At 39.3% G+C, this 19743-nt stretch overlaps 3 protein-coding genes across 3 annotated transcripts in view; all 3 read left to right on the top strand.

Moving 5' to 3' along the window:
* Positions 1 to 1270, top strand: part of LOC138004522 (cell adhesion molecule DSCAM-like) — a 20769-nt gene extending 19499 nt beyond the window's left edge. Inside the window, exons 7-8 of the mRNA XM_068851056.1 lie at positions 1 to 119; positions 1168 to 1270. The exon at positions 1 to 119 is cut by the window's left edge and continues 166 nt beyond it. Coding sequence (XP_068707157.1) covers positions 1 to 119; positions 1168 to 1270 — 222 coding nt within the window. The remainder of the gene's footprint in view (positions 120 to 1167) is intronic.
* Positions 1 to 17477, top strand: part of LOC138004118 (tyrosine-protein kinase receptor torso-like) — a 17574-nt gene extending 97 nt beyond the window's left edge. Inside the window, exons 1-10 of the mRNA XM_068850542.1 lie at positions 1 to 37; positions 2503 to 2687; positions 2989 to 3078; positions 4553 to 4807; positions 5765 to 5976; positions 6089 to 6129; positions 7762 to 7858; positions 8653 to 8875; positions 15861 to 15932; positions 16346 to 17477. The exon at positions 1 to 37 is cut by the window's left edge and continues 97 nt beyond it. Coding sequence (XP_068706643.1) covers positions 2553 to 2687; positions 2989 to 3078; positions 4553 to 4807; positions 5765 to 5976; positions 6089 to 6129; positions 7762 to 7858; positions 8653 to 8875; positions 15861 to 15932; positions 16346 to 16480 — 1260 coding nt within the window. The 5' untranslated portion in view covers positions 1 to 37; positions 2503 to 2552 and the 3' untranslated portion in view covers positions 16481 to 17477. The remainder of the gene's footprint in view (positions 38 to 2502; positions 2688 to 2988; positions 3079 to 4552; positions 4808 to 5764; positions 5977 to 6088; positions 6130 to 7761; positions 7859 to 8652; positions 8876 to 15860; positions 15933 to 16345) is intronic.
* Positions 1 to 19743, top strand: part of LOC138004092 (uncharacterized) — an 888878-nt gene that overhangs the window by 322379 nt on the left and 546756 nt on the right. The window lies entirely within an intron of this gene.

Raw genomic sequence — 19743 nt, 5'->3', positions numbered from 1 at the left:
TTCAAGTACAAGATCGTTGCTGTTAAAGAATTACATGGTGGGTATGAAAGTGTCTATTCCTTGTATGGATCACACACCGAAGTAATTACCTTGCATTTGTATCCCGGGAGTCAATTAAGGTAAATAAGTACGCAATGCAAGCATCAACTATTTAGCTTCGACTTCAACTGCATTGTAAAAAATTGAATGCTTGTTCTAGAGAACTTCAATTCATGTGTCGTTCTTTGGTTGGGGTTTTGGATGACGTCATGGTAAGAGGGTGACCTTGTGACTCCTACACCAAGTAATGTGAAACTCATTACAATTATAGCCTTATGTCGATGAGCGTGATTGCACTCATGTCATGACACTGCATGCAACACCAAACGACTCTCAAGGGTAAACCGGTTTAGGGCGATTAAAGGACTAATTTACGGGTTTGACTTCGAAATAAAGTGTTCTTGATGTAGGGATAAGGGACACGTGATTTATTCCCTTGACTCAATAAGCTGTAAACTGAAATTTTATTCAACAATTTTTCCGCGAGCGCACATCAGATATGAGATTGTAAACAGCCAATGAGGCGAGCAGTGTTAAGTTGGTGATAACCAGTCTCATATCCAACAAGTGTGAATGAAATAATTGTTTTATAAAATTTTCATTACTTTCTGAAAGCTTGGACATTTGTAAATTAAGGCCAATTAGTTTCCAGCTTGGCAACACTTGACACAATCATTTTCCATATTAGGGCATACAGTATATAAGCTGATCAATGAGATTGAGTGAACCAATCATAAAGCTAAAAACGCAATATCCGAGGTCGAAAATTTAATAATGAAATATAACCAGGTATAAGCCTCTGAAGTACTCCGGAAAAATTCTGTCTGAGTATAAATTATAGCTCCACGTGGTAATAACATATTGCTGAAAAAAACTACCGATACCTCGATTGCTAGCGAATTTAAAACGCTATCAGACCAACTGTAAAGACCACGAGGACAAGAAACTTAGTTTAAAGGATTAAGCCCTGGCCAAACGAAACGCAAGTCATTGCAAGTCGACGCAAGTTCTCACTTGCGAAGACTTGCGTTCACTTGCGATAGGGTGGCCAAACGTGACGCAAGTTGAGCGCAAGTCCTTTGCAAAAGTAGCAGAATTTTTTTTTTTTTCTTTTTCCCTTTTTCCTAGGCTCAGACTCGGAAGAGCTGCTACTTTCACTGTAGCTGCTGCTTATACTTGCACCGCTACTGGGTCTCCTGTTATGGTTTTCCTTTTTCTTATGTTTTTTTAACTCCCTATCCTTGTTTTCTTTTAGCTCTTCGGGGCTTAAGTTTTCCGAATATTGCTCCGTGACAGAAGCCATCTTGTCAAAAGGGAAAGCGCGAAAAGCGCGAAATAGTTTGAGATTCCTGCTCAAACAGCGGCATCAGATTGGCTAAAAGGTCTCCAAAAAAGTTCGAATGACTTGCGAAAACTTGCATCCACTTGCGTTGAGTGGCCAAACGAGACGCAAGTTGGGCGGACTTGCGTCCAAAATTTGAACATGTTCAAATCAAACGCAAGTCGTCGCAAGTCTTCGCAAGTGAATGCAAGTGGGTGGCCAAACGGTATGCAAGTCAGCGCAAGTAACAAAACTTGCGTCGACTTGCGATGACTTGCGTTTCGTTTGGCCAGGGGTTTAGACTTGACAACTAATAAAGTTTGTAAAATAAACGTAATTACTGAAAAACATTTTTACAAAACCCAGGCAACAATGATTAAGGAAATGCCAAATATTTAAACTAATTACTCGCTTATCAGACCTTCGCAAGCTTCTAAGTGACAGTTACTGCTTCAATCGTAGCTTCTGATATGTATCTCACGGAGGCACGGTAGCTACTGGCAATTAAAGACTCTACATGAAGGTTTTTCTAAAGTCCATTGTGCCCTGTATTAGAAAAAACGGAAATGCCTTGTTGTGTTTTACTGCGTATACTGCGGTCAGATTACAATAAAATAATTAACCGTTCATCACACTGAAACCCTAAAGACCAGGACACTCTAGGCGACAAGTCGCAGAGACAGGTCTCTGCGATAAGTTGCTCCATATGTACTACTTGCAAAACAAGTCGCTGCGACACGACGCCTGTTCGGTGCACCCCCAGTGATCTCGTATGAAGGGGAATGTGAATTAGTTATCTAATTCAATATGGCTGACCATATAACGCTCTCTCATAGGTTCATTTACATTCATTATTTTTTGCCGGAAGTATACACACGGTGCGACAACGCTGCTAATTGTGTCGCTACAATTAGTCGCACGAATTCAAACGAGTTTGAATTCGTGCGACTAATCGCGGCGACAAAATTCTACCTCAGCGACAGTGATTTTTGTAAAATTAAGCGTGTCATACAAGGCGAATTGTTGCGCTGACTTGTCCCCGCGACGTTTTGCAGCGACTTATCGCCTAGTTTGTCCCGGCCTCAAGCAACCTACTTTGAAACTGATTTGTTCAACATTACTTCATGTTTTTTTTTCTCAAGAAAACGCCACTGAAGAGCAGAAATACGAATTTTTGGATGAGATTGAGACCATGAAGGTAGTGGGGAAGAATCCAAACGTGCTGAATTTCGTGGGCTGTTGGACCACAGCTACTCCACTTCGTCTGATTGTCGAGTACATTCCTCATGGCGACTTACTTCAGTGGTTGAGAGCGAAGAGAAGCAAGGTAATATGCTTTCCTCCCTAATAACAGGAAGTAGATCTTTTTCTAGTACACTTACCTAAGGTGCACTTGTAAGTTATAACAAGACAGTATTTCCTTCATCTTATCTCGCCACATCCAATTTTTTTTTATCAGCAACAACAACAACAAACCAGTATCGTAGACTCAAGCAAACATACAATTAAAAAAAGACAAGCCAAAACTCATTACACCTGCGTTTTAGTTCGGACCTTTCCAACATCGTTTTTTGGAGATGTGAAGTTATCTCGCTTCTGACAACTTGGCCCTGATTTCGTCCACGCAGATAAAAACATCTACCGTTGGAGCTACCGTCGTTGACGAAGATGAAGAGATGTGCTACGGAGCAAGGGAACAGAACTCAACTACGGACAAGGTACATCCTTTCACTATTGGTCTTATCCGGTGTGAAAGATTCATCTTTATTATAGCGGAGCTCCACGCGTCAAAGGCGCGTACGTATAGCATCATGGGTAAGAAGATATTGTACTCCACGACCGTACGTGCGTCCACCCGTCCATGTATGTGACCAGTATTACGTGACCATATCATGGGCTCAAGTTTTGAGCTCATCGAGGTCAGCTGGGTTTTTTTTTTTAAAGTTGACCGCTGACTAGGTACTGGGTTTCGATTGGATTGCAGTCTCAAGCCAAGTTAACTTCTTGTAAGAATAAAGAACCCCGGAGCTCTGCTTTTAGGCTTGGCTAAAGCTATATATTAGTTTTACTGCTGTCTGTTGGCATGTTCCGTACGGAGTCATACTACCGAACATCAACAGAGAGACATGCACATGCAAAAAGCCTACAGCTCAAGCTTACGATAACAGGCGACATTTAGTAAAATTTTTGGATGTAGTGACCAATTATAATCATTGTTGAAAAACTAGCAACGGTATATTTGAGCTTTTATGTCAACAGCATAAAAATAATAATAATAATAATAATAATAATAATAATAATAATAATAATAATAATAATAATAATAATATATGCCCGCTTCACAAGAAGGGGCCAAGAACCGATGTCACCAACTACAGGCAGATCTCACTTCTCTCCATCGTCAGTAAGCTCTGCGAACGTTGTCTGCTCTCCAAACTTATTCCCGAACTGGCAGATTTACTATAAGCTCTCCGACACAGCTTCTGTTCGTTCTGAACGACCTTGGGACAGCCTTGGATGCAGGGAATGACATCGATATGATCTACCCTGACCATTGTTTTCAGCGTTTGACTCGGTTCCACACCGCCCTCTTCTTCACAAGCTTGGTTTGTACGGCATCTCGGGTCCCCTTCTCTTTTGGTTCTCGGACTATTTGCAATTGACTTCCAGATCTCATAGGGTGTTCCTCAGGTCAGCCTGTTTGCTCCGTTCCTATATCTTTTATACGTGATCGACCTCCCCAAGTTTGTCAGCCCATGCACCAGTATGGATCTCTATGCTGATGATGCGAAGTGTTATGGAGTTGTTCGTCGTCAAGAGGACTGCGAAGCCCTGCAAAATGATCTGTACGGTCTGTTTTACTGTTGACGAATGTGAATTTTTGAGAATCTTTAGGAAACGTTCTAGCGCATTAACAACCGTTGTGGTTAGGGTTAGCTGAATATAATATAATATAATATAATATAATATAATGGCCAATATTTATGTACTTTTCAACTAAACTGGCAGCAATGGCCCCTTCTTAGTTTTACTCACTAACGTTATCTGTCGAAATGAAGAAGCGATATTCGCACTTACCTGGACGATAAATGCGAGGATCACTTCGTCATTTCGTCTATAAGCACTTTAAAGATACATTTATTTCATTTCAAGTTATCTGTATGGTCCTTCTTTTTATATACATATATCTAGGATGGTCAAACCGAAGAAGAGAAAACAATATTGCATGAAAACATTGGGCCTTCCATATCTGTGGAAGAAAACGGAACCGAAGTTGATGCTTCTGTTATTATTGAATTGGAAACACCCTTTGTCACGTTTTCATCATCCGCATCAAACCAGGAAGATGCCTCCACTAATAATACAGCTGATGAATGTAACGAGGATTGTGACTCGTTTGCTCCACTTGATCCAGTAAAGCTTGCCTGGCAGGTAGCACGTGGCATGGTAAGTGGTAAATAGCCAGATGTTTTTTTTCTTTTTTTTTGTATTTGTCTTAGTCTTTTCCTGCGTCTAATTTCTTATTCATTCCGTCTTTCTCAGCAAGTTTCGGAGATTTTGCGTGCGTTACTGTCGATCTTTGGTGTCGGATGCTGATGACATGATCAGTAGTTACATAACCAAACCATGGCAAGCCCAAAGGCCTGTTTCAACTGGTTTCATCTCAACAACATCAGATCTGCTTGAAAGATCAATGCTTAGCTCACTCTTCTTTGAGCTCTTTTGTAATTACTTTTTTCATACAACAGAGGTTTGGGATGGTCATATGTGGATGATATGCTATTTTTTCTACTCCCCATCATGTTTTTTAGCGTTTTTTTGAATGATATTTTAACGTTTCTTTTACATGTATGTAACGCCCTTTCTTGGCAAAACCCAATTAAAACTCTTTGGTACGTGCTGGCACCAGGATTAGCACATGCGCCTGAAGGAAACAAGTTGAGTAGCACTTCTATTGGATTAGCACTAAATAGGCGCTTTTAGGGTCAGTCGTTTCTCCCACCTGCAAGAGTCTGCTTCACGGGAGCCCATATTCCTTTCCCTCTTTCAACCAATCAGAGATCGTGTTCAATATAGTAAGAAAAGTTAACCTTCACCTTAAATTCCGTGTAATTTTCAAGCTTCAAATTTCCGTTGCAAATTGTAGTGGACGTTATTACAGCTTTTTTATTTGGTCACACTCTTAAAAATAAAAAGCAAATCATTGGTTAACGTCTCACAACGGGAAAGGAATGTGGCGTTCTTGTGTGCGGAAGGAACAATTAACCTTAAAAAGATTCTGCGATAGGAGGCTACACGCTTCCAGGAAAGATATTTTTGTGAGAATCCAGTGCCTTGGGCCCTCAAAACTGACTTTTACATCACAAATCCCTTGCAATACCCATAATCATTTTTCTTTTACAGACCTATCTTTCCCAGAAGGGTCTGGTGCACAGGGACCTAGCAGCGAGGAATATTCTGGTGGGACACGGCAAAAAAGTCAAAATTGGTGACTTCGGATTGATGCGGCACTTGTACCATGAGGTCTACAAAGTAGACACTGGGATGAAACTGCCAGTGAAGTGGATGGCTCCAGAGTCACTTTTTGAAGAGATCTTTACCACCAAGAGCGATGTGTAAGTATCAAGTCTGGTGTTTTTAGAGTCAGTGAATGCAACATGCCAGATGCTAGTGCATTCCTAATTCAATGTATTGCATAGGTGTTAACTTGTTTTGTTTTACTTGCAGTTGGTCCTACGGAGTGGTCCTGTGGGAAATTGCAACTCTTGGTCAGTGATAATTTACGAATTTTTAATTAACATATTGTACTACATATGAAGCTGTTAGCTGGAAACTGAAGTGAAAAGCAAAAGTGTTTGTGATTCGGAACTTTAGAGTTGTTCCAAATTGTATTTATCTGTTATAACGATCAGTGTCAGTTAAAAGGACTCGTTTAGAGACCTCAAGAAAAAGCGACGAGGACGGCTGCGAGAACTTTATCTAAAACTATTATTCCCCGTTATTGCAATAACTTCGCGATGATTTCAAGTCGTTCGGAAATGAAAGTGTGTATCCACATTCCAGAAACAAAATTGGTATGAAGGGTGTGGGTTTTTGAAGAGAAAATGTAAAATTCATCCTCCAATGATCGCTTCCTGCACATAACTTCAAATTTGATTATCTCACTTCATTGTCAGGACGAAAAGTTCAAAGGAGTGTATCAAAATGTTAAACGCACGTGCGGGGCATGCAGAAGTATGTGTTTTTGCTAAGTAAACCAATTGTTATGTGGCGCCGGTTCACGTAGCCGTCGTTGTCATGACGGACTAACTGAATGACTGAACAAAGGAACAAAGGAAGGATGCCCATCGGCCTGGCTGACTAACCAACTTACGTTGGCCTACCGACACCAGGGTTTTGACAGGACAGTTTTGTAAAATAGCGGACATATTTCTGAAAGCACCAGGCGTGACATTTTTTGACGCCGCAAGGCGTCGTGCGAGCGCTAAAGGCGCTAGGTACCTGGGGGGTTCTGGGAACATGCCCCCCAGGAAATTTTTTAATAGAACATTCAGAAACGCTGGATTCCAGTGTTTCTGGAATCCAAGAATCAGTTTCCCAGGCAAGGCTGGAGTTCACTCAAATTGTCTATAAAACGTAACTAAAAAAATATATAAAAATAAAAAATGAGACAAAACCTTTCAAATATTGCCATCAAAGTACCGGACATGGAATGGAAAATGACTGGATGAAACGCCCGGCCTCCAGCCTCAAACAAAACCCCTTCCGACACTGGCTTGCGGGCTGACTTACTGAATGAGTAAAACAAATGAGGGAAAGAACCATGTTTCGCCATCCGACTGGTTAAGCAACCATCGACTGATACAATGACTGAGTTATTACCGAAAAATTAATTGACTTATTGACTGACTGAGCAAGTAAAGAAATGAAGTAAGTAAGTAGGAATGGCCAAGGGTTTAACAGATTAAATCAGGAACTGAAGCAGCAAGCGAACGAAAGGGAAAACAAATGCTGGTTTGGATGAAATGGGCCATGTTGAGTCCCGAGGGATTGAAAACTTTTGTTTTGTCCCACCGAAACTCGTTCCCAAACATTTCAATTCGAGGTTCGGGGTACGAAATCTATTGTCACTGGCCAATATGGCCACCGCGTGAATGAGGCCCATGAAACGAGCTTGATCTTCCTTCCCAGTTTTCTGTCAATAGGATCTGCATTTCTGAATGTGTCCTTCGCTTTCTTATTTACGGTTGGAAAACTTTTGAACTCTTGGTTGAAGATTACCTTTGCTTCACTTCTTGCATCTTAAGTCTTAGTCTCGGATTTCTTTCATTAGAGTGCCCCCTCCCCCCTTTCTATGGTTCATGATTTGTCTTGATGCATATTATGTCGATCATTTACAGGGGGGTCTCCTTACGCACTAATGAAGAACAAACAGCTCTTGGAGAATTTGAAAGCAGGTTACAGACTGGAAAAACCTGAAATGTGCACCGACCCTGTGTAAGTTAAACGGAGGTGATTTTCCTAAGTACTTGGAGGCAACAAGTTTTACGAAAAAGGTGCAGTGTTTTGATATTAATAGGAAGAGTGAGTGGTTAATCTATTTTCATACTTTCCTGCATCAGTCAAGTTAGACATGAATGCTTCACTTGAAAATAAATCAAGGGACACGCCCGCTCGGCTAATTACTAACTGAACTTGAGCCATGTTTACTTTACATTTAAAGACATTGTAAGATAAGTACAGAAAAAAATAGTTTTGGGCAACTGCAATTTAACACATTTAAAATTGTGACGCAGTTGGAAAATGCGGTCCAAAACCACTGTCGGCCTGGCCTTAGTTTCGTTTTCGTCCATATCAACACAGATCTACTCAAAAATACAAGACACAAATTTAATTCATTTTATTTGTGCAAAAAATACGGTTGCCTGTAGATAAAAAAGCTTGGCGTTACAAGAACAGAAACCTTAGTATAAATAAAGCCTTTAAGAATTTAAAATATCTGCAGACCATATTCATCAATGGCGGTGAAAAAATAAACTTATGTCTTTGTGCTAATGAAACCAACTAGCCTCGCTCCAAAGAGCAAAAGAGGCTAGTTGGTTTCATTAGCACAAGGACAAAGGCATAAAAAAGGCCTCCATTAATTAATACGGTCTATGAGACGTAAAAGAATGAAATTTGCTCGAATCAGGAACCTACGAATGATTTTTGGGAAAACAGGGTTAGCAGGTTGTAAGAAGATCGATTTTCCTTTAGGAAGAAAGAAATTCCTATTGTGGTTAATTTTGAAGGTACGCCTTGATGACAGACTGTTGGAACCAAGACCCAGATGAACGGCCAAGCTTTCAGCGGCTGTATAAAAGACTTGACGATATGTTGGAGGAGCAAGAGGACTACTTTGACTTTGGCAAAAAGGATGATTCGAAATATTATTATACGACACAGGAGGCAAAGACAGCAGAAGATGACGAACTGGACAACCTTGGTGTTGTAAGTCCACAGGGTGTGTCCACGGTAAGTTTTTTTTTTTGTTTTTTTGTTTTTGTTTGTTTTTTTTTTTTAATTTTTAACTCATCCAATCCTTGGTACATTGCTTCAAAATTTATAGCGAAGAGTACTTTATCAAAGTTTAATAAATTCCATGCTTGAAAGGTTCTGTCTGTGACAGGTTCATTTCACATGATTCTCAATTTTTTTGTGCGGCCAATATACTTGTAATATCATTGACACCATCAATCTCGTGACTTGGAATGCTGAATTAGCCACTGGAGTGTGATATCAATGTTCTCCTTTTCCTTGCAAGAAATGGAATAACAGCAAATTTCTCTGTCTTGCATAGATGCCAGATTCAATCTCTCCACTAGTTCTTTTTCATCTAATGCGTTTGGCAGATCCTTCTTGTTTCCAAGAACTAACACTGGAATGCCAGCTAACTGAGGTTTCTCTGACAGTCCATGGAGCTCGTTTCTTGAAGCTTCTAGTTTATCATGATCAGCAGCATCCACCATATATACAATGCAATTGACACCTCTACAGTATCTTTCCCACATGCTCTTAAATCGTGGTTGACCTCTAAGGGTGGATTTTTATGTTAGGATAAAACGCCTACATTATAAATAACTTGAAAGAGAGAGACAAACAGGCACAACAACAACAACAACAACAACAACAACAAACAGTAAACCAACAGGCGAGTAGGCTTATCGAGTTGGTATGAGCACGCCATTTCTTTTTAAAATAGTCTTTCGTGTTTTTAATTTTCCTTTCTATTTCGCACTTGAGAACATTTTTGTTCTTAAACCCAGTAATTTCTGGATTAATTTGGCTTCTTCTGCAGTCCCACAAAAACAATTTCCCAACGATAACAAAATAATTGAGTAAATTAAGTAAAGGGCATTGTTGCGATATTATTCCATATAAAACATTTTCCAAAGAGAGGTGTACCCGTTGATTGGATAAAAAATGCCAGTAAGACTCAAAATCAGTCCAGAAATGTCTGGAATGTGAACAGTGATTAAAAAAAGTGGCTTAAAGTTTCTGACTGAGCCTTGCAAAAACTGCACAGATCATTCGGTCTAAAACCGATTTTGTGCAATTTTGTGTTAGTGTAGAGTACAAAGGTAAGAACTTTGTATTGAAAGGCCTTGACGTATGATTCGAGGGCAACACGGTGAGGTAAAATAAAAAAGTGTTTTATTTGATCAGAAGTAAAATTAAAGTTTCTTTGCAGTGTATGGACTATATAGGGTGGCTGCACTCTCTTTCCGACAAGAAGTGAATAATAATCTTTTGATTTCTTTTCCAATACGTCAAAGACGTTGTATTCCGTCACAAATGTGAGGGCTGCTATAGACGGAGACTTATTGGTGCCTTTTAAATGGGGTGGTATAGAATGACGAAGGCCGGCCCACTGCAGAAAGCTAGATTTCTTTATAGTTTTTGAGAAAATGCTGTAAGAGTGTCTGTTGTCAAGGTCCAGTAGAAGGTTATGCGTGTAAACAATTCTACAATCAAAGCAATTTTTGTAAAAAACTGGGTTTTTATCTATACGTATTTCTCTGTTATTCCAAATAATATTTCCCCAATCTTTTTCTGAAGCGAACGTTTCGCGAAATTCTGACCACCATGACAAAAGTACATGGTAAAATTGGGAAGAAATTATATAATCTTTGATATCATAGTTACAATTCATGAAGGACAAACCACCGAAGGGTTGTAATTTGTGTCCCAGATATCTCTTCCATATTCCATCATTATTATTAAAAATCCTTCCTAGCCATGCTAACCTTAAAGACTTCACCATGCACTCTAGATCAATCATTTTTATACCACCCTCCGAATATTCATTTATTGTTGACACTCGAGTTACCTTATCTGCGCCGTTCCATAGGAATTTGAATATCATTTGATTCAATTGTTTAATCACTTCCTTAGGTGTGGGTAACACAGAGCATATGAAAACAAACTTTGGAATAAGAAATGATTTGATTATTGTAATTTTACCATATATAGATAAATTCCTTGACGACCAAAAGTTTATAAGTTTTTTAATGCTATCCAGTCGTTCAATAAAGTTTTTTTTCCTTAAGCAGGTGTTGATCATAAGTAAAGTGAACTCCCAATGCTTTAACAGGTTCATCAGACCATTTGATTCCAAATGGCTTTTCATTGTTGTTTTTGGATGATCCAATCAACATGCCTTCAGTTTTTGTATAATTAATTTTAAGACCAGAGATGCTTTCAAAACTGTTTAGTAGGTCAAACAATATTTTTGCAGAATTAGTACCAGAAAGAACAGCCGTGGTATCATCAGCGTATTGTAAGAGTTTTGTTTCTTCTTTCCCAATACTAATTCCTTTTATACCAGGGTTCTGTTGAATGGCAATTGCTAGCGTTTCCACTGCTACGATAAAAAGGTAGGGAGAGAGAGGGTCTCCTTGGCGAACACCGCGTTCAAGCGAAAATAAATTTGACGCCATACCGTTATTTATGATGCAGCTTTGTATATTCTTGTAAAACGTTTTCACCTAGTGAATAAAGTCTGGCCCAAAGTTAAATATCTCAAGGAACCGGTATAGGAAGTTCCATTCAACGCTATCAAAGGCTTTTTTGAAATCAATAAATACCAGTAGGCCTGGGATATTTTCCTCTGCAGTAAATTCCATTATATCATAAATTGATCTAATGGTTTCTCCTATAAAGCGATCCTTAACATATCCCGTTTGATCACAATGTATAATATCAGGTAATACATTTTTTATTCTTATGGCAATTACTTTAGTCATTATTTGTGTCCACATTAACAAGGGAGATTGGACGCCAATTTTCAAGTAGCGAGCGATCTTTCCCTTTCTTTTCAATGAAGGTAATGACTGCTTGTTTTTGTGAGCAAGACATTTCGCCCTTGTCAAAGTACTCATTTGCACACTTAATGAAACTATCACTAATTAAATGCCAGAACTCTTTATAAAATTCTATCGAATTGCCATCATTCCCTGGGGTTTTGTTGTTGTGAAAGCTATCAAGTAGACGAAAGCATTCTTCCGACGAGATCCTACCTTCACAAGAGCGTTTTTGTTCTTCAGAAAGTTTTGGTATGTTTAGCTCACTCAGGAAGGAAGAAATATTCTGAGCGACATTCTGATCTCTATGACTACTTTTATAAAGTTCACGGTAAAATCCTTCCTGTTCCTTTAATATGCACATTGGGTCTGTTTCAATTGTACCGTTTATGTTAAGTTTCCTAATATGTTTTTTAACATGATTTCTTTTTTCTAGGTTCAAAAAATATTTCGTACTTTTTTCTCCATTCTCATGCCATCGAGCTCGTGCACATATTATTATTCCTTTTGTTTTATGGTCATAAAATGACTCAAGTCTCTCACGGGTTTCATAATAACGGGTTGCATTAACGTCATTTGGATTTCTTTCAAATGCTAGCTTTGCCTCATTTAATTCTTTTTCTAAAGTTGATTCTCTCTCGTTCCTTTGCTTCACTTTTCTTTTGGATTGACAAATGGCATGAGCCCTTGTGTTAAATTTAATCCACTCCCAAATGCTGCAATCATCTGACAGATCTTTCCGTCCTTCCGCCGTCCATATTGGGATCATTTCAGTGATACTATCTATGTATTCTTCATCGGCCAACAAAGAACAATTCATCTTCCAATGACCCGGCCCTTTCATCTCGTTTTGAAGTTTTCCAATTTCTAAGAAAATTGTATACAAAAATTTGGTTTATCAACGGAGTTGATAATGTAAATTGACCACCGTATAGAGATTCTAAAAGCTGACGTTTCGAGCGTTAGCCCTTCGTCAGAGCGAATCGAGGGATTATGGGTTACGTGTAGTTTTTATAGTAGAGTAGGAGCTACGCTATTGGTGGTAACATGGCAACGTGAAAAGTAGGAATATATTAGTTAAATGAAAAGCGTTCGTTAATACCGTGAGGATTAAGGGTGCCGATTTGAAAGATGAATTTTTGTTCCAGATTCTTGCGGCTTTCCGTCGTACCTAGATGTAGGCAAAGGCTGCAGATAGCCATGTGTTTTTTGTAGTGGTTAGGCAGATTAAAATGGCGAGCGACTGGCTTAGATGCATCCTTGTCATTCTTCTCAACATCGCGAAGGTGTTCGCGGAATCGGTCACCTAGTCGTCTACCTGTCTCACCAATGTATAATTTATTGCATAACGTACAGGTTATGCAATAAATGACATTTGCGGAGGTACATGTGAAACGATCGGTGATCTTAACAGATCGCTTAGGTCCCGAAATCTTGCTAGTGTTAACAATGAAAAGACAAGTTTTGCATCGTGAGCGCGCGCATTTGAAAGTGCCGGGTTGCTCGTTGGTTTTGAGCGCGCTTCTAACTAAAAGGTTGCCTACGTTTTTGTCGCGTTTGAATGAAATAAGTGGAGGTTGCGAAAAGATTCTACCAGTCTCTGGATCATTTGTGGAGTAATTTAAAATTACTAAGAATGATGCTTTTGACTGTGTGATTATGAGGATGGAAAGTGAGGGTGAATGGAATTCTGTCATTCTTATCTTTCTGTGACGTTTGTAGTGACGACTGTCAATCAAACTGTTGGGCGCGATGATGGCCCGCTTTGACCACAGAGACAGGATAGCCACGTTTTTCGAAGAACTGGCACATCTCCTCTGATTTGCTGGAAAAATCGGAGTCATCACTACATAGACGTCGAAGTCTAAGAAATTGAGAATAAGGAATGGAGTTCTTGACATGTGATGGATGTGACGATGAATACAACAAATAACTGTGTGAATCAGTAGGTTTGTAGTGCACACTAGTACATAGCACATTGCCTCTAATAGAAACTTTGATATCTAGGAAAGCCAATGAAGTTTCCGAAAAGAAAATTGCATTGTGGTCTGTTCTTATTGCCGGAATTATATCAGTTGATCGTACTAAATCATTTAAGTTGTTCGAAATCAGCCAGTAATCCAGCCGGCAAAATATTCTGGGGGATTTTTGACTCCGTGTGAAACTCATTGTCTCTGGATTTTTAACTCTCCGTATATCTACCAAGTCGAGTTCGGTTTGTAAATAGTCAATACAAGCTGTAACCGATTTTCGTTGATTTACAATGCCTCCCCGCTTATCAACAACAGGATTGAGGGGACAGTGAAAGTCCCCTCCCATTATGATATTTTCTTCAGAATCTAAATTTTCATTCCTTAATATAATATTTTTCAAGAAATTTATATTCTCTTTGTCCTTATTTTGCGCATATAGATTTATCAACACATATGATGTTTCTTTTATAACAGCCTTTAGAATAATATATCTCCCCAAAGGATCTACGATCTTTTGACAAACGGTACAATCAAAGCCGCTTTTGATCATAATTGCAACTCCAACTTGAGGTGCCGTGACTAGTGTGCAGCTCTGCTCCCCATTCGTTTGTCCATTGGGTGTCTGTTTGAACCGTCGAATGAGTTTCTTGTAAAAAAATGATATCTGCTTGGCGCTTCCGACACCAACTAAAAATTGATCTTCGTTTTTTGAAGTTACTTATGCCCTTTACGTTAAGCGAGATTAATGTAAAAGAATCATCCATTAGAATCTATCTGGACGTGCAAATGGGACTGCGGACACCAAAGAATAAAAACAAAAGTGTTACCAATGCCTGAAAGGAAATATGGAAAAACTGGTGCTCGATATCGTAAAATGCTTACCGTATAAGTCAACAATACATTACAGTACGGTAAACTCCTAACAAAACAAAAAACTAAATTGTGCGAATACATAAAACACACACACACACACAAAAATAAATAGACACGGCACAGTACACACACTCGACAATCAACACAAATAAATTTCGTTTGGTGAGACGACCAGATAACATGAAATATTTATGTTATGCCAAATCCCAACGGTCATTAATTCTTACAGGTCTGGAATCCTCTTTTTTCCGAGCAAATATCTTACCGTCTACTGTCCAAACTTGATTTAACTTTCGTGCTCTTTTCATCTTTCTTGCCGAGGCTAAAAGTTCCTGTCGTTTCTCGGTAAGATTTTCGTTGATGAAAATTCTTGCCTTAGAGTCAAAACGCCCAGAGCCAAAGATCCCTGATAAGTTCGTGTTCTTTAAGTTCAGCATGCTCCGATAGAATTCTCTTTTCTTTTTATGAGAAGTGAATCTCACAATAATAGGCTTATTGGCAGGAGGTTTCCCGTACAATCTGTGCACAATGTCGATGTCGTTGTCAGATACATCAACCGAAATCTTTTGCCCTACCTTTATAACAATGTCTCTCAGGTTCTCACCTTCGCATTCTGGTATTCCATGAACCTCGACGTTGAATTTTCTTGTGTATTGTTCGAGAGTATCATGATCGAATTCAAGGCTTTCAACTTGTCGTTCTAAATCGTGGATGGTTTTTTCGGCTGTTGCAAGCTTATTTTCCAGATCATTCGTCTTCAGCACGAGACTCTCATTTCCTTTCTTGATTTCTGCAACATTTTTCTCATTGAACTGCAGGGAAGCTTTCAGCTCGTCGATATCTTTTCTTATCTCCTGGTTCTCGTTTAGAATTCTAGCGACATCCGTCTGAATTGCTTTTAGAATTTTCCATATTTAGCTTATACTCGGCTTATCGTAAGAATTATCTGCAGACATCTGTTCTCAGACATCGGAGTCAACTGAGTCTGAGCACTAGAACTCGAAGCGTTTCTTTCAGTCGAATTTAGTCGCTTTGCATCGGAAGAATTTCCCTCACTCGAGGCGCTGCTTAACTGACTTCGTTGTCTTCGTCTATTTCTTGTCATTTTTCTGATTTGACTTCATTTTTCGGTTGTGTGGAGGCAAAAGCTACACTTCACCGAAACACACGTCTGCCAACCTCGGTCATCTCGCCCCAGTCCTCGGTAAGTTTTGCAATAGGAGCTACCTGTGCTTGGGTCTTGCATAGCAGAGTTCAGTTTGTGTATGGAAATAACTTTTAAAACTTATGCTATCATAACTTTGATCTTAGCAGGGGTCAAACGCCGCAGAAGCTGAAGAACCAGCCATCGTCGATGTTGAAAACCCACAGAATGTGTCCAAGGTAAGTCTTATAATACATTAGAAGCTTCAAGCTGCGCAGTGCAGGAATGTGCTGGACCTTGCTTGAGAGCTGAATTGGTTTGTTAAGATCACCTATGAAACAAATGAAAAATATGCTATCTTACTTTTTTCTGATTGTTGACAGGAGCCAGACACGTCAGAAGTTTACGAACAGGAAAACGTTCAGGATGTCAAACGCCGGGGTCAAACGCTGCAGAAGCTGAAGAACCAGCCATCGTCGATGTTGAAAACCCATAGAATGCGTCCAAGGTAAGTCTTATAATACATTAGAAGCTTCAAGCTGCACAGTGCAGGGATGTGCTGGACCTTGCTTGAGAGCTGAATTGGTTTGTTAAGATCACCTATGAAACAAATGAAAAATATGCTATCTTACTTTTTTCTGATTGTTGACAGGAGCCAGACACGTCAGAAGTTTACGAACAGGAAAACATTCAGGATGTAAGCACTCAGAATGTGCCCATGGCAGGTCTTCAAGCTGATGGATTTCAGTTGTCTCCAAATGCTTTCCTTACCGTAACTAAGCTATAAGTATTTTTAGTACTTAAGATATGTTAACTTTAGCTTTAGTTCTCTTGGTTTTTATATAGACATTGTAGTCAGATTGCTACTGAACCGGTTAATGCTTTTGCTTATTTATTTGTTTGTTTCTTATTGAGTGACATATTAACCCGGATGAAGTAAGCTAGGTTGCTGGCTATTAGGCTTACATACTTACAGGGACCAGGCATTTTTCACTTTCAAAGCTCCAAGATCTGCCTTGTCGTGACTTTGCTCGCCCGCACCCCAACTAGCAGGGAAATAAGCGAATCTCAGACGACACTATTATTATAGCCCCGTGGAGAACTTCCCCCATCTCATGGTCAAGACAAACACCATGACTTGCTTATAACAAGTTAACTCAAGTTTAATTGCACTGTTGGCGAGAAGAATTTCTTTCCATGGCTGCTACTGAGACCCCAGTAAACCTAAAAACTCGACCAACTATTTAAACCTTTCTTTCAAAGCAAAAGTGTATGGCAGTGCCAAATATCTCTGAAAAACCTTTAGCTTTAATCTAAGAAAAATCCCTTGAGGATCCTGTACGTTGTGAACCAGAAAAGCGTCTCAATATGATATCAATATATGTAATAGACTTGTGAGGCTGAAAGATGAAACGTGTATTCCTAGAAAGACAAAAAAACACACAAAATAAGTTTGCTTGTAAGTAAATATGCCAGGCCCTAAATTAGAAACAGCGATAGGTCTTGACATTTGAAAGAAAAGGAGCACATAACGATAAGTATAATGAATCAATTCCTTAAATTTGGTAATTTTTGTAAAAGTGCAAGCTGCACTTAAAGTATGTGCTCTGTTATGTTGTAGATGGTGCATTGGCATAATAAAAGGAAAGTAGAGTAAAATTTCACTGCGTTATGTTTCTAAAGAAGGAGGGGAACAAGAAATACAAAGTAAGTTAGCTTGTAAGTAAATATGCCAGGCCCGAAATTAGAAACAGCGATAGGTCTTGACATTTTAAAGAAAAAGAGCACATAATGATAAGTATAATAAATCAATTTCTTAATTTTGGTAATTTTTGTAAAAGTGCAAGCTGCACTTGAAGTATGTGCTCTATTATGTTGTAGATGGTGCATTGGCATAATAAAAAAGAAAGTAGAGTAAAATTTTGTGTTTCACTGATTTATGTTTGTGAAGAAAGAGGGGAACAAGGGAAGGTCAGACATTCAAATGATGGCACAGTAGCTTCTTCGCTGTAAGTAAGAACGTACAGAGGACAATGTTGAGACGGGAAAAATAGACAAGGAGACTAAAACAAAATCACATGTTACCATGAATAGATGGTTTTCACGTGACGTCACAGCGGCCATTTTGGTGTACTAGAACAATAGACACCCTCTCCCTCTGGGACTGAACTCTACTTTTATGCAAATTCTGCGCAAGGTGTCTTTTGGCCACTCTCAAGAATACCATAATATTCTTTATTTTTTCCTCCAAAATTTTGCATAAGCATTCTTTGTATTTTCTCTTGGGACCCTTGTAAGTCCCAAGAGAAACTGGAACATTAGGCCACTTTCAAAAATACCGTAATACTCTTTGTTTGTATTAGCATTCTCTTGGGATTTGCAATGGTCCCAAGAGAAAATAAAAGCAATGGTTATGCAAAATTTTGGAGGGCAAAGAGTATCGTGGTATTTTTGAAAGTAGCTTATTGGAGAGGGCTTCTTAAACAACGCTGACATATATTAGAAGGGGAAAATTGTCGACAGACAAGCTGGTCCAGAAAACGTTATGAATGCACATTGACTTACCCATCGCAAGCAGAAATCTACAGTGAGTCTGAACAGGACTATAGACAACATATGGAACGTTCTATATTCTGTGACAGGTTGACATCTAAAACAACGTTCACTGTGGGGACGATGACGCAAAACATTTTTTAGCTAGCCCACAGACAAACGTCTCCTTTTCAACTTAAAATAACGAGCAATTTTCTAGAAGCATATGTTGACCACTGTTTTCCTAAATTGTTCTTTTAAATTGCAACTGAACCTTTTCTTTTACAGCGCTTTTTTAAAATCGATCATTGCCAAAATTTTGGTTGAAGAATTTCACGCTCTTCCCGATTTCCGAGTTCCGAGTTTTTTTTTTTTTTTTTGGGGGGGGGGGGGGGGGGGAGATACTGGGCTGAGTGACTCATGCAAAAGAACTTAGCTTTCTACAAAAACCTCACACCGGTTTGGCATATCGCCTTGAACTGACGCTTTTTTACCTTTGTAGACGTCACAATAAGCTTGATCCAGTCCCCTCATAGAACCATGGTTTTCGGAATCCGTCATAAACATCGGAAAAAAGCATTGCCCTTAAACACTCACTATCAATCGTGAATTAACCCAATTCAAAACATCTTCTTTGCATGTTGCTTTTAAAAAAGTACTGTAAACAGCCTCGTTTCCAGGACCTCTCCCTTGCCTTCTGCGCTCAATCCCTTGGCTTCTTCCCGCCCTAGCCCCAAAACCAAGGAGAGGTCCTGGAGGCGAGGTTGTACTCTACAATTAGGATTCAGTGGCACTGACCAAAGAAAAAATATTATTTTTCTTGGGATCTCAAAACTATGCTAACTTTGTCTAAGACAATGGAGACCCTGGGAACGAGGTTGGGCACGCAACACCATGTTACTCTGGAGGGGAGGTGCTTGGGCTGGTCTTTTATATACCGGATCCGAAATAATTAAGGTCCATGAAACAAAAGAACAAAGCGAACATAACAACACCTAATTAGCAAGGCCTAATCGGAATAACAATATTTTTTGGTCTCCGCCATTTTTAGTCCGGTATATGAAATTCCACCCATCACAACTTTCAATATTCGGCTAAAACGAAAATTAGACTTCCTGCTTTTTTTTAAACTTCTTGTTCAGCAGTTTTTCTCAATTATTGTTTTAAGAATTTTTTGTTGTTGAATGCGGTCGTTTAAGGAAACGAGGAAAACTAGACAAGAACTTATATCCAAGTGAGGGGAGGGAGAGGTCTTGTTTCAGGAAACGAGCCAAACTAGAAAGGAACTTATATCCAAGGGAGTGGGGGGAGGGGTCTTGTTTAAGGAAACGAGCCAAACAAGAAAGGAACTTATACCCAAGGTAGCTGGGGAGGGTTCTCTTCATTGGTTCCACTTTTATTTCAAGGTATATGGAGTCCCGAGGAGGGGTTGTGAACTTTTTTTCTGACTCTTTTTTATGGGGATGATTACCGAATCGTTTTGTCGTTAAATCAATAACTTGTCACCATGGTGCCAAA

The sequence above is a fragment of the Montipora foliosa genome, chromosome 5 (genome assembly GCF_036669935.1).
Source record: "Montipora foliosa isolate CH-2021 chromosome 5, ASM3666993v2, whole genome shotgun sequence".
NCBI lineage: Eukaryota > Metazoa > Cnidaria > Anthozoa > Scleractinia > Acroporidae > Montipora > Montipora foliosa.
Note: the sequence above shows the minus strand (reverse complement) of the source record. Positions and strands in the feature narration are given on the sequence as shown.